General features: G+C 35.6%; 1 protein-coding gene across 1 annotated transcript in view; it reads left to right on the forward strand.

Moving 5' to 3' along the window:
• Cln7 (CLN7/MFS domain-containing 8) overlaps nt 1-14180 on the forward strand; it is a 76681-nt gene extending 62501 nt beyond the window's left edge. The window contains exons 3-6 of the mRNA XM_089637235.1: nt 3301-3544; nt 4960-5271; nt 7048-7652; nt 10266-14180. Coding sequence (XP_089493361.1) covers nt 3301-3544; nt 4960-5271; nt 7048-7652; nt 10266-10544 — 1440 coding nt within the window. The 3' untranslated portion in view covers nt 10545-14180. The remainder of the gene's footprint in view (nt 1-3300; nt 3545-4959; nt 5272-7047; nt 7653-10265) is intronic.
• Nucleotides 14181-14445: the final 265 nt, after the last annotated feature.

Below are 14445 nucleotides of genomic sequence, written 5' to 3' on the forward strand. Positions count from 1 at the left end.
AAGTAGGAACCACGATCATGCGAACTCTAGTGGGATAAAAAAGTAGTATCCAACATGGACACCATCTTGAACCGGAACTGGTACGTAACGTTTACAGAGAGATGAAATGCCAGATGGTCGAGTTAAAACTAGACTTTTCTACGCTCAGTAATTAACCACTCACATTCCTAATTCCTGCGATCATAAATCTTTGATAAGATCATTGTCACTGTACATTCGTAGGGCTAATGCAATTAATTCTATTGAATGTTCTTTGTTCATCTCTGCTATTTCTGCGTTCCTGTGCGAAGATAAGAATGATCACCCCTTTTAAAATAATTAGCAATATTAAACACATCTAACCTTCCAGCGGGCACGCTGTCGTAAAATTTACGACGAACGCGCCTTATCGCTCCCCCCACTCTTGCGACTTAGTTGTAAGCATCGAGCTTCGAGCTATGCTAGAGTCAAATCAAATGTCAAACATTTACCGCAAGATATAAATGCTTTTCTCAAAGTGAATTACGGTAGGGCAGTTGAACCGATAACAGAAGAAGAAAACTGAAGCTTTCCAAAATGCGGTGTTTGTCGGTTATGTGCACTGGATAAGAAAAGATCCTCAGCATCAATGAAGTGTTGCCGTTGCCAGTCCTTTACATGCAAGAACCATTCTTCAGTTGAGGTGGTTTGTAACAATTGTAATGATGAGAATATTGATTCTGACTAAATAGGTCGATACAATATTTTATTTTGAAATATTAACATGTTTAGAGTGTTGCTTCGTTTTTTTTAAGAAAGTCAAATATTTTTTTTAAGTACTGCCTATTATGATTTTTCATATCCTTAAAGAAATTCCCTAACGTTTGTATAAAGAAAACACCACTTACATGGAGAAAACTTGATGACGTAAAATTTACGACAAGCGCCCGCTCAAGGGAAATTTCTCAACGCGCCCGCTGGAAGGTTAAGAAATATATCCACAATTTTGCCCAATGAATAGAGAAGCAACTGGTACAAGCACTGATCAGTCATTCCTCATCATGAAAAGTGAATCCAATGCGTTTTGAATGGATTCGTTTAGGAATACTAATTTATAATGTTAGCGCTACAACATTCACACATGGTACAAGCACTGATCAGTCATTTCTCATCATGAAAAGTTAATCCAATGCGTTTTGAATGGATTCGTTTAGGAATACTAATTTATAATGTTAGCGCTACAACATTCACACATTGTGCACGGTGAATTTATCGATTTATTGATCAAAGCATTTTTCGAGAGATTTTTGTTCTATTTCAATCTAGTCATGTTTTATTAGATATTTTCACTTAATTAGTATAGTTTTTTAATATTAGTGCGCTCCCTCTAACATTCGTATTTAGTTTTTTTATTGACTTTCCACCTACTGCTCCTAAAACACCTACTCCCCTGCCGCCTTTACAAGCTGGACTCTTCCTGAACAACTTCTGCGATCAAGATCAAGTACAAGATACAGTGTTTGTGCTGCCTCCCCATTATAATTAAAAACCATATACATATATTTTATGCAACTTTTTTTAATTATTTCATATATAAGGAATTATACAATGTTACAATCATAGTGTAATGTATGCAGTATTGTAGCGGGTGAAGGTCGTACACAATAATACTCGTAGGTGATCTATGTACTGGTATTTATTGGGGAGCTGCTTGTAACAAAAGAGGGACAATCCTAGTATGTATCGCCTTTTATACTATCTCGCAAGCATGCTATCTCGCTTGCACTTACACACATTCATACAGTCATCACAAACAAATATCCAAATTAATAGATTTTCCCTGATATGAAACACAAATAGTTACATATGTAACTTTTTAAGCTAGTTTTTTTTATCACTTTTCATAACTTTATAGCACTTTTTATAGGTGTGTTGAATTGTCATTTTGAGGAGTTATCATGGAATCGAAATCCTGGTATCATTTCGAAGAGCTGGAGGCAAACCGCATGATCACATTTTTGGCACCAGAAGTGTTTGAGAATGGTTTGAGTAATCTACGACATTAGTCGTATGGTAAGTGTTAAACCCCGAAGAGCGTACATTGAAATAATCAGACCCTGCGCAGACGCTAAAAATGAGTGAGGTGGGTAAATTATAACACATGTAAATGTGTCTAAATAGTGTAACAAAATATTCAGTTTTGAAAACAAGCCTGATTCACCCGATTTGGGAATTGTGCGTCTTTGTAAAAATGCGAGTTGCCTGTATACTGTCAGATTAATTTGTTGACAAATTACAGAAAGGGAGACGGTTACGTCCCCTCAGCGCTATATCTAGTCTACCAATTTGGATGTCTATGGTCACAGTGTAATAATTATACAACTGTCCAACGAAACGTTACTATCTGAATGACAATTCTTTTTGTCATGTTTCTTCGGAAAAAATTAGAATAAGAAGAGTCCCAATAAACACAACGAATTTACATTTGATGGCCACCATCTTTAACGTAAAATGAACATACAAACAAATTTAGATACAGACCATAGACATATGAATATTAGTAGACCTGCCCTAAGTGATTAAAAGCGTATTATTCCCCACTCCCCATACCGGTTCCATTGGAGCCGGCTGGGCTCGCGTATGGCCTCAAGTGAATTTAGAAAACGTGACGTCATCATTCTTGTGCGAACTATGGTCGAGGCATCATCGGTTCATTTTACGAAATAACACGGCACAATGGTGGCTTGTGGTATGAAAACTTGTAAAAATAGATGTGAAAAAGAGAATAAACCCAATTGTCGTATTACATTCCATATATAAGCATTATTTTACTTTATTTTAAGCATATTCACATCGTATAATATGTATCAGTTGTAGAAACATATACTATCACATCGAGATACGTCTGGACGCGAGACACAAAGCTGGTTGGTTGCTGGGAAGTAAATTATGAACATTTATAAAAGTGTCTTAACTAAATACGTAAACGAAATATTCGACTCTGAAAATAGAAGAAATTTATTTTGCCGAATTTGGACTTCGCAAATTTGTTCATAACGTGGCGAGTAATTTGCGCTCCCATGTAAAAATGTCTATTCATTCAAAAGCAGATTTTACTTTTAAGAAATAAATGGTGATATTATAATGCGAGATGCCTATATACTGTCAGATTGATTTATTGACGAATCACAGTCAGCTTTACCCCCTTCGTTCTTCAACAGTTGATTTTACCCCTCATCTTTAATTTCTAGTCTACATATTCATATGTCTGTGATACAGACGAAATTCAATTCAGTCAATTGAAAAAAAAAAAAATCTAAATATAATTCATTTGTGTTCCAGTTGGACCCCAACGCCGGCAAAGAGTTCATGGGATACGTGGTGGCGGCCAACCCTCTGGGTCAGATGCTATTCTCCCCGCTGGTGGGATGGTGGGCCAACAAGTCCGGCTCCATCCGCTTGCCGCTGCTCTTCACTCTGCTGCTCTTCATCATCAGCAGCGGCATGCACGCCTTCCTCGAGGTGTTCGATGATCACCGCAAGTACTGGATGCTGTGGTCCAGGTTCTTGGTCGGGGTTAGCTCTGGTAATTACATTTTTCTTTGTAAATAACTAACCTGAAAACATCGACCCTACGACTTCTTCAAGATACCACAATTTTGTAGCATTTCTCATATTCTCAATAGAAAAATCTCTTCACAAGATTTAAAAAAAAAAACTGTTTAACTGCCTGTAAGTTGCTCATTTACTACACGCTTCCGAAAATAGCACAAACCCAGCGCAGAGCCACGAAAAATCATGGGATAATATGAATTCTTGACACACCAATTCCAATTTTGAAAATGACAATAAATAATTTTCTGTTAAATATTGTATCGAACGCATTACGCAATGCTACCCAAAGGCTGCAAAGCAGCTTTCTGACCATGGGAGGATAAGAAAGCTAGTATTTACCCGGCCGGCGAGTACTGAGCACAACGCGCGCCCGGACACAGTATTTACGTGGTATCCCCTCCCCGGCTGGAGAGCACTGGGCACATGGCAAGCCGTGGACCCAGTATTTACGTCGCATCCCCTCTCCTTTGCCCAGGCGAAGCAACGCCAAACATAGAACGGCGACGGTTAGCCAATCACCGCAAAGCATGATAATGCTAGAAATATTTCTCCTTTCATATATAATTGCACAAATTAATGTTAGATTTGCGTGAGTCTCGCCGCCATAATGCTAAATAAAAATATACAGGTTGAAAGGCTGGACTCGCGTCTATGTTGTAAAGTAATATTGAAATATGTAAACATTAATATTAAGTAGTTATAAGGATTTCCTCACACCAATGTCGGTCTGAGGACCCACTGATTCATATTGTACAATTTATTACAAAAACATTAAAAATGCTAGGGAAAAACAGTTTTCATGAGATGAAGCGCCGTAAAGAGTACTATTGAATAAATAATTTTAATATTGACTATTAAAGTCATATGAAAACACACGAAGCTGCACAAAAATGCACCTCGTTTACGCGGGGCGGTTCAGACGCGCGCACACCGATGTGTGCACGCCCCCGCTAGTCCTATATATACCGCGCGTAAAGCGATCTCAAGTCTCTCTCTTCCGACATCTACTCTGACCGCTTCACTCTGGACTGCTTCTCCCGCTGGAACCACTATCTATCCTTGGATACACGACATCACAGCAACCGGAAAAGGCCCTGAACATAAAGCAGCTCACCGACTAGAAGATTCAGCACCCCTTATTTACAGTCAATGTAAATGACTTGCGTCTGATACAAATATTATATTATAGGTACTTTATCGCTTGTCTCAATTCATCACACAATCAATTAAATTTTTAAAAATTACACTTAAATTCTAAGAAAAACTGGTTCAGTAAATCGTATTTACAATCAGACACACAAGCGAAATTAGCATTTTTTTATTAGCTTGCCAATTTTTTTATTTTGGTATAAAAATTGTACCTAAACCATAATTTTTAAATTCCAGCCAACATAGCAGCAGCCAGATCCTACCTCTCCGCTGCCACCCGCCTCAAGGAGAGAACCGGTGCCATCTCAATAGTCTCCCTGGCGCAGGTTCTGGGCTTTGTGGTGGGCCCCATAGTCCAGGCTGCCGTCACTCCGCTGGGCGAGGACGGCATCGAGATAGTTGGCCGACTGAAACTGAATATGTTCACGGCTACCGGCTGGTTGAATGTCTTCCTGGGCATGATCAACTTCATGCTATTCCTACCGTTCTGCTTCAAGGAGCATAAAATTGCGGCAAGGGAGGTTATGCTGCATAAAGGAATGAACAGTGGTAAGAATCTTTTTTAAATTAAGCAATTACAAAGGTTTGGTATGTCTATTTTAAAAAGAATGATGAATAATTTGATAGTTTTTGAATTCCTTCTACTTCCGTTGTTGTAAGCGGAAAATGTTCCTTGTACAGTGATGGACGACCCAGCTAACAGAAGATTGAAGCCGTGACGCCTGGATTAGAACTCAATCCTTTGGAACGCTCGACAAACAAACCAGTTTCATGTGTGATTTTATCTTTACCACTCATCCAATAACTTTTTTCTTTGACAGTGTGCGTAAATCCATTCAAAAATCATCTTTAACCTTTACATACCTGTAAAAAAACATATCACCTGAAGGGGGTCACTAGGGTCCCTCATCCATCGCCGAGCAATTGTATCACTTAATATCCTTTTGCACTTTCCTCTCACATTTTAGTTACTATTCTTTTCATACCTATCGTTTTAACCGGACATTACCCCTCTTTCTTTAAGCAATGTAAAAAAGGTGAAACAATAGCGCAAAATGGAGCGTAACTCGTACATATTATTGTAGCCTTTTTAGTAAAATACACTTTTTATGTCTGCGTTTGCGGCTTGTTGTCGGTGACAAATTAAATAAAAAAGTAATGGGAAACATCCGTATTCACGACAAGTTTGCAGTGAGGAATATTTAAAAAAAAGTAATAGGGTTCCGGGTGGGACAGGAAAGTAATTTCGTCAGAATTGGAAAGACATTATTCAATATCTTAAAAAATAGTAACGGGATATTTCTTTTAAAATGTAGATCTTTCACCAAATAGGATTAACTAAATTAAGAGTATGTGATGTTAAAATAAAATAGATATCGCACAAACCTCTTGTTTGGGGGATATATATTACCCCCATCAGGTATGGGGGGGTTAAACACGTATGTAATGGTTATCACATACATATGTATATTCACTGTGTGTTTATGCTAGTACTGCTAAATTTCAGGAAAGATTTCTGAAAAGTTTTTCAAGAAGTGTGAAAATAAATATTTATAAAATATCATCCGTGTAAAAATAATGTGAGCCTTACTTTTCTTTTTACACCAGGCTTTGTTTGTAAATTATTTTTATTATTAATAAAGTTCTTTAAGATAGTCGGTAGGTAGCTAAAAAGGAATTTTTTATTTACAACTACATTTTTGTGTCGAATCGAACTACATAATTAAATTATGCGAAATCATGAAAAGGTCAAACAATTAATTTCAAAAATACATGTTTCTCATCCTATTCACCATATTATATCTTTTCTATCAATTAAAAATATTTTATGTTTCTCATCCTATTCACCATATTATATCTTTCCCATCAATTACAAATATTTTATGTTTCTCATCCTATTCACCATATTATATCTTTCCCATCAATTACAAATATTTTATGTTTCTCATCCTATTCACCATATTATATCTTTCCCATCAATTACAAATATTTTATGTTTCTCATCCTATTCACCATATTATATCTTTCCCATCAATTACAAATATTTTATGTTTCTCATCCTATTCACCATATTATATCTTTCCCATCAATTACAAATATTTTATGTTTCTCATCCTATTCACCATATTATATCTTTCCCATCAATTACAAATATTTTATGTTTCTCATCCTATTCACCATATTATATCTTTCCCATCAATTACAAATATTTTATGTTTCTCATACTATTCACCATATCTTTCATATCAATTACAAATATTTTTATTTACAAAGGAAAAAAATATATTTATTTTTCTAATGACATTTTTTATTTAAAATTTTCAGAGAAAGAAGCTTGGAAATCCATCAAGCCCGATTATTTGACATGTTGGACGTTAATCATTGCCTTCTTCATCCTGGTGTTCAATTTCGTCCTTGTCGAAACCCTGGGAACACCCCTGACCATGGACCAATTCGGCTGGTCCAAAATACAGTCCCTCTACTACATGGGCATCATCATGAGCGTCGGAGCCGTCATAGCCTGTCTCGTATTTGTCGTCACAATTCCAATGACAAAGATATTCGCAGAACGAAAGCTCATGTTATGGGGAGGGTTTTTGATAACCATGATGGCATCCTTGTTTCTCATGCCATGGGGACCAGATTCTCCTAAGATGGCTATCCCACAGAATCTCACTCTCGGCGATCTGAGAGAATTGGCCGCAAGTGTTCAATATGCAAATTTCACACTGGACGAGATTATAGCTAATTTAACGATGCCGGGAGAAATAGTGTTGGGGTGTCCCATCGTACAAACTTGGTGCGAATATACTCCGGCCTTGACTGTGTTGCAGCTTTGTATAGCGTATGTCTGTGCTTCCATCGGTTACCCGCTCGGTGTAACTCTCATTCAAACAATCTTCTCCAAGATTCTGGGACCCAGGCCACAGGTAATTATTATTTACATCTTCTTTTATTTACAGCAACGAGCGCTATGTAGGTACTCTATCTGCTAATATTTTTCTTAGCAGGAAAACCTATCGTCCATCTATATAAATAAAAATGTAAAAGCTTTTTTGTCACCTGTGACAGGTAAAAACATGCTTTTTTGAAAAACAGCGCCATCTGTTGGAAAAACATGCTTTTATAAAAAACAGCGCCATCTGTTGGACGTAAAAGCAACACGAGCTATTTTTTCTCTATCTGCACAGACAGACTGAGCCACAGCAATGTGATGGGGTACAGCTAGTTATTAAATATTTTCTTTGTTTCTTTTCAATACCATTTTTAAATAAGGACGGGTTGTTTCGGAAAATTTGAACAAATCATCAAATTTCAACCTTCATTTTCAAGTTGTGTGAAAGATGTTTTCAAGTTCTGTTTTTATTTCATTTCTTTCAAGCAACTAGCTTATAATGATATAATAACAGAACTTCAATAGAACTTTCACAGAACCCGAAAACGTACGTTGAAATTTAATGAATTTTTCGAATTCTCCGAAACAACCTGTCCTTATGTCAGTGCTTCATGTAAATTTTTGACAAAACTACGACAAATGTGTTCAAAGTTCAATGTGTTAAAGAAAAAATGTGATAATAAATATTATCAAATCTCCTTATAAAATAAGATGTATTATACGTACCTCCCAACCGTCTTAAGCCGAATTAATTTTTTTTTAAAAACCACCCGGGAGTGTTTTTCTAGCAAGTAAGAGTTTGTAAAAACTGTCACTAATGTTTATACAGACTTTTGGAATGCTTGTATTAGTTAAAAAATGAAGCCAAGATCTTTTATACGGGTTTTCCAATAAGAGGTGTTATTTTGAATAGCCCGCTATTCAAAATAACACCTCTCATTCATGTCATTTTTTGACATTTGACAAGTAGAAACTACGCCATTAATAAAAATGGAACGAGACACGCTTCAACAACCCATTGAAATTATTGAAATTCTCTTGAGTGAATCAAATGCAAATCATCTTGAGTGATGAGGCCCATTTCCACCTCGGTGGCTTCGTCAACAAGTAAAATTGTCGCATTTAGGGCTCGGAAAACCCAAGAGTTATTGTTGAAAAGCCTCTCTATCCTCAACGTGTGACTGTTTGGTGCGGTTTATGGTCCGGCGGAGTCATTGGACCTTACTTTTTCGAAAATGAGACTGGAGCAACAGTTACGGTGAATGGATTGCGCTATCGAGAGATGATTAATGATTTTTTATGGTCGGAATTGGATGGTATTGATCTGGACAACGTTTACTTTCAACAAGACGGTGCTACGTGCCACACAAGCAACGAAACCATTGATCTTTTACGATTGAATATCAAAATAACACCTCTTATTGGAAAACCCTGTATTATTTATTATCTATTCTAGATCAATGTTTGTAAATCTGAATCAGTTACTATGTGTGAGCTGCTTTTGAAATTCTTATGTTTAGGAGGTCAAATAGATTCCGGAACCGCCGAGAGTGGGGGTTCAGGGCAGGATAAATCACCGAGCCCGGCGATGGAAGAGTCCCAGTGATTGCCCGAGCAATCGCAGTACCTAATATTAACGAAGCGCCCTTTAAAAAGCATCCAATTATTATTATTGAATGTATTACATATAATAAAAAGGTTATTTGAAGGATAATACGCTATCACAAACAGTGGCGACTCTAGGTATCCAGGCGTGGTAGGTCATTAAAAAAAATGTGTGACTAATCTTTTAAATGAAATTCTTTGAAAAATGCCTTCGTATCTGTATCAATTTGTAAGTCCGCGGCTCTAAATACATATTATGTTAATATAGTAAATTGGAAATAACTACAAAATCCATGTACTTGTGGCAAATTGTTTTAAAGGGATTACGTTTTAATGTAGTTGTTCACAACATTAAAGTAAATAAAATAAGAATTTGAAATGCCTGTCTGCAGTATCCATAGATACTGGGTGCGAAGCAATTGAAAAATAACCAATGTTTCACACACAATAAGCGTGTAAAATGAAAAACCAACAAATGTTTATGTCACAATCTCTTATAATATTCATCGTACTGTCTCCCTCACGGCCATGACCTAAGCATCTCTAAGCTTTCTTCGGTACCTAATTTTTACTTCGACGAAAGAGATAGTGCCATCTCCTTTATTCTATGGCGCGCATAGGGACAGAAGATGTCAAAGTTGGGACATTCTTTAAATTGACCCAGCTTGTGGACTTGTGGATGAAAGCTTCTATTAGATACAACAGATGTCACTGCTCGTCACTTGCCGCTGCCGCTTGCAGCTCTGCTGTTTCGTGGTACATTTCAAATGAATTAAGAAGAAGTCCAGTTGTTTTGATGCACATAATTAATTATTATTGTTGTCTTATAATTTTGGGGGGTCAAACACCAATTGGCCTAAGGGAAGAACCGCCATTGAGCACAACGTTGTTGTCATCTACAACTTTTCGTCTATCGTCTACGTATAAAAATTAGCAACTAGAAGCCCGGCATGGGCTCTCAGTGACCCTGATGCTTCTCAAAAGACTCGAATAAGCCTTTTTCTATCACTGCATAATCTAAACAAATTTATTCTCTTTCCAGGGAGTGTGGATGGGTCTGATGACGGGAAGCGGCTGCCTCTCCCGCGTAATGGGCCCCGTTTTCGTGGGTTACGTGTACAGCCGCCTTGGGCCCATCTGGACCTTCTCCATCACCACCGGCGTCATGATCGTCTCCATGGCCTGGATACAGATCGTCAGCAACCGACTCATTCCGCCCGACATCTGTGACAAGCCTGCCACGGAGATGCAGGAACTAAACGTGACCAAACCACAGAAGAATGGTTCCAACGGTGCCATTGGTGTGAAAAACTATGTCTAAACAATAAACAATAGAAAATAATGTTGTTGATAGTTTGGTGGAACTTTGATGAAACACTCTGATGTTAGTTTAGTTTATAAATATTGTTATCAAGATGTTACTTGCTGTGGTGTAGCAATGACTAAGGCTATGGCCACACAAGTAGGTGCCTGCCTTCGTGCTTAGAGCTACGCTACGTGCTAGGTGACATATCCTAGTGAATAAACGCACACTATACTATCGCAATGGCCATACTGCACGCTACGTGATATTACTCGCTTAGTGAGTCTCCTGGCGAACAAACGTGTTGGTTAATTTTATTGTGTCACCTAGTGATTTTGTAAGATGGAGGAAGTTTTAATAGGAGCAGTTATTAAAAGAGAGCCTTTTAGAGAGAGTACCAGTCAAATATTTTCTGCTTCATAAAAAAAAACATAATTCTGAAATACTTTGTGGAGAAGTTAGAACTATACAATAATACTTGTGGAAAAATTAACTTATTGTACCCAACAATATTAAATTTGAGTCTTTCAATATTTTAAACTTTGTGAGAAGTAGCTTTCGTCATTGACTTGACCACTCCCTAATGCCAACTGATTTTGTGCCTAAACACGTAGCGTGCAATATAGCAGTATTGCTTCTAATATATAAGCATAGCACCTAGCTTAGCACTAAGCGAAGGACTTCGGTGTGACTTCAGCCTAACACAACCTGGGTAGTCGCGGAGGACCAGTCTTCTGCCTGATTATTTAAATGCAGAAAAATGTGGATATTGTAAGAGGTTGGTATGTAAAATTAAAAATAATTAAGGAAGTTTTATTTGACCTTATTTGCTAAGCAAATGAAGTAACTATATTCCATTCTAGTTGTCTATTCTGCGTAGATGAGAAGTCCATAGAGGCCGTTGTTAATTCCCCAAGACCCCAGATATGTTGTTGCCACACCACCGGTGGACATTCAATTGTTTTTAGGTTTTGTCTTGCGAACAAATCCATCAACACGTGAACTGGCAGCATTCGACAGTAATTTGACATATTCAAACTTATTGAATTGTATAGAAATTCATTCAATGAAACGAATTTAAACTGCTAGAACTTGTTTTTTCATCAAAAATCTTTGTTAGAGTGTTTCATTCACTAAACGACTGTTTGTTTTGTGAATAGCTATGTGAATTTACGCCAATACTTAAGTATTAAGGATTGATTGTAATTTTTAATACTAGATACTGATATTACAACAGATTGATGTAATAATATTTTTATATGTTTTATATTATTGTAATCTCGTTGTTTGCATTTTAGTTGTAAGTATAAATGATATTAAATACAAGACGGTTGTTCTATGTAGTTAGATATTTAAAAAATAATTTTCTGTTAATGATTGCATATTTTAATTGTTTTTTATTTGACTTCATTGAGCATAATACTATTCCATCGATTTTTGCTGTTTTTTTTAATGTGATAATTAAGATTCTTTTTCCGATTCTACTTCAATTTTGAGTTAAAATTTCCCGAGTACCTATATATAATTATGTATTTGAATATTTGTAATTATTATTATTGCATTTGTTGTGCAAGTCTGTAAGCCACACTATTTTATATGAAATATATTTTATATTATGACAATTCCATGTTTGTACCTTTTAATATTTTTCATCTTTTTGACATGGTATTATATTAACTTTACCTACTGAGTAATTTTATACAAAAACGTAGGTAAATCTTTAGAATTTTTATAAAGAATCATATTATTTTGTAATATCACAAAATATATATTACATTATTTTAATTATGTACAAAATAGTTAGAGGAATATTTGTGATGCACATAGAACACATCAAATGCGATTTGACACGTTTTGTAATTCAAAAGTTTGGTCAATCGAGCTTTATATTTCAAATTCAAATGGGATAGCGAAATACGATGTCAGGCAAATGTAAGAGAGACAGAGCATGCTAAATGGGCTAGAACCAAAAGCTATTATTATGTCAGTTGCGACATTGGTTTCAGGATTGAGCATCTTGGCGCACAATCCTCGATTCAATTACATCTATACACTGTCTCAAACGATGACCGGGTATCTCATCAAAATGATAGTTCAACACACCTACAAAACGTGATATAAAGTGATGAAACAAAAAATAGGTTAAATAGGTTACATAGGTAACTATTTAACCTAGTTGTTTCATCTCTTTTAATGACTCTACATCAATTTTTAAAGGTGTGTTTAATTGTCATTTTGATGAAATATTTACTCCAACGTATTTGTATTTTATTTAATCATGTCATGTCTTCTTAGATGAAAAAAATCATTAAATTGCACTCAAGGCCGGCCCTAAGCCAAACGGCGCTTGGAGCGAGTAAAATTTAAGCGCCCCTTGTCAAAACGAGTGGACGCTTAGGTAGATAATCACTGTAATCAGTAATATTTGGAAGATTTTGTTTGTGTAGTGCCGTTTTATGAAAAATAATATCAAGGGAAATGCATTATGTGTTATGGAGTGAACTGCTCCAATTGCACCCGCATAAAACCGGCACTGATTGCTTTCCTGTATAATTTTCCATTTTTTAGTTATCCAGTTATGAAATTTTCTTTATCCAATAGTTTGATTTTATGTTTTCAAATCATCTGGTTAACATATTGCATACAGTGTACTTAATTAGATAAATGATAAAATCTTTATAATTAATCATAAAAATACACATTTATATTATTTTCAGATTACAGTAAAAAATATTAGCATAATTTTCTCTAAGATATTACATACGAATTTGACTGAGAGTGAATACATAGTTTTTACAAAAAATATTAAAAAATTAATGAAAGCCAAAAATGCAGTATTTTTAATACATGTGCCTATAAAGTTAACTCAACTCTATCTCTTTGTATCAGCCACTGGAGTGAGAGAACATATTCTTTCAGTTACATACAATATGCAGTAATATTCTGCCATAGTAAGTAAAAACATAGTATCTTTCTTTAGAATCTCAAGTAAGATACTTTGTTTTTACTTATGATGGCAGTTTTTGTGTGGAGGGTTTTATTACAATTTTTGGCATCAAGTGTCAAGTTTTGTTAAAATTTTATGAGACTCCAATTTGCATGTTTCGTTTTATCACTGCAATTAACTACATGTTTTGTGTGCACGTACATGTCAACACGTGAGGGGCCAAAGGTTAATAAATCCCTTGGCCACGGAAAGTTAACTTTGTGGCGTCGTTACAGATTGTTCACTTTACCGCTTGCCTTTCCACAATAAACACGCTACTTTCACAGAATATAAAGTGTTATTTACACAATTTAAAAGGAAAAAATATATAATTAAAAAATGGAAAAAAAAATTTTGCTCTATACATATTTTGCTCATTACTTTTAAAGTCGATTTAATTGCCTATAAATTTTATGTATTTTATTATAATTTTGCGTTAAGAATAAGATAATCTTTTTACATATACATAATATTTTGTGATGAAAGTAGATACTATAATAGTATTGCCATAATTTGTAAAGACACATATTTTTCTGTACATATTTAAAAAATGCAAGAGTGAGGTTAGGATATTTTTGTACCTGGGCACACTGGATTCCAAATTTAAAAATGATTAATATTGAAAAAATGATATGGATTGAAATAAAATTTTGATATGCTCTTGAAAACATGACTTAGTATTTATTTATTTGAGACACAAACAAGACTTTTTTTTATGAAACATGCTTTTAGGTTATGCAAAAATTATTTATAATCAAATATAAATGTCCCTAGACAAAATGCAGAAACAAAATGGGTCGGGTACGCTACTTAAGCAATGTATCATGGGACGTGTAAAGATGGAGGGGGTGGCGTCACACCTCTAACGAGTTGATTTCACATCTATAAGTGGTATTATCTATGCATCTACTGTTATGTTTGGTATATCTATGG

Source organism: Hesperophylax consimilis, chromosome 11, assembly GCF_061612785.1.
Source record: "Hesperophylax consimilis isolate HC1 chromosome 11, BYU_Hcon_1.0, whole genome shotgun sequence".
Classification (NCBI taxonomy): domain Eukaryota; kingdom Metazoa; phylum Arthropoda; class Insecta; order Trichoptera; family Limnephilidae; genus Hesperophylax; species Hesperophylax consimilis.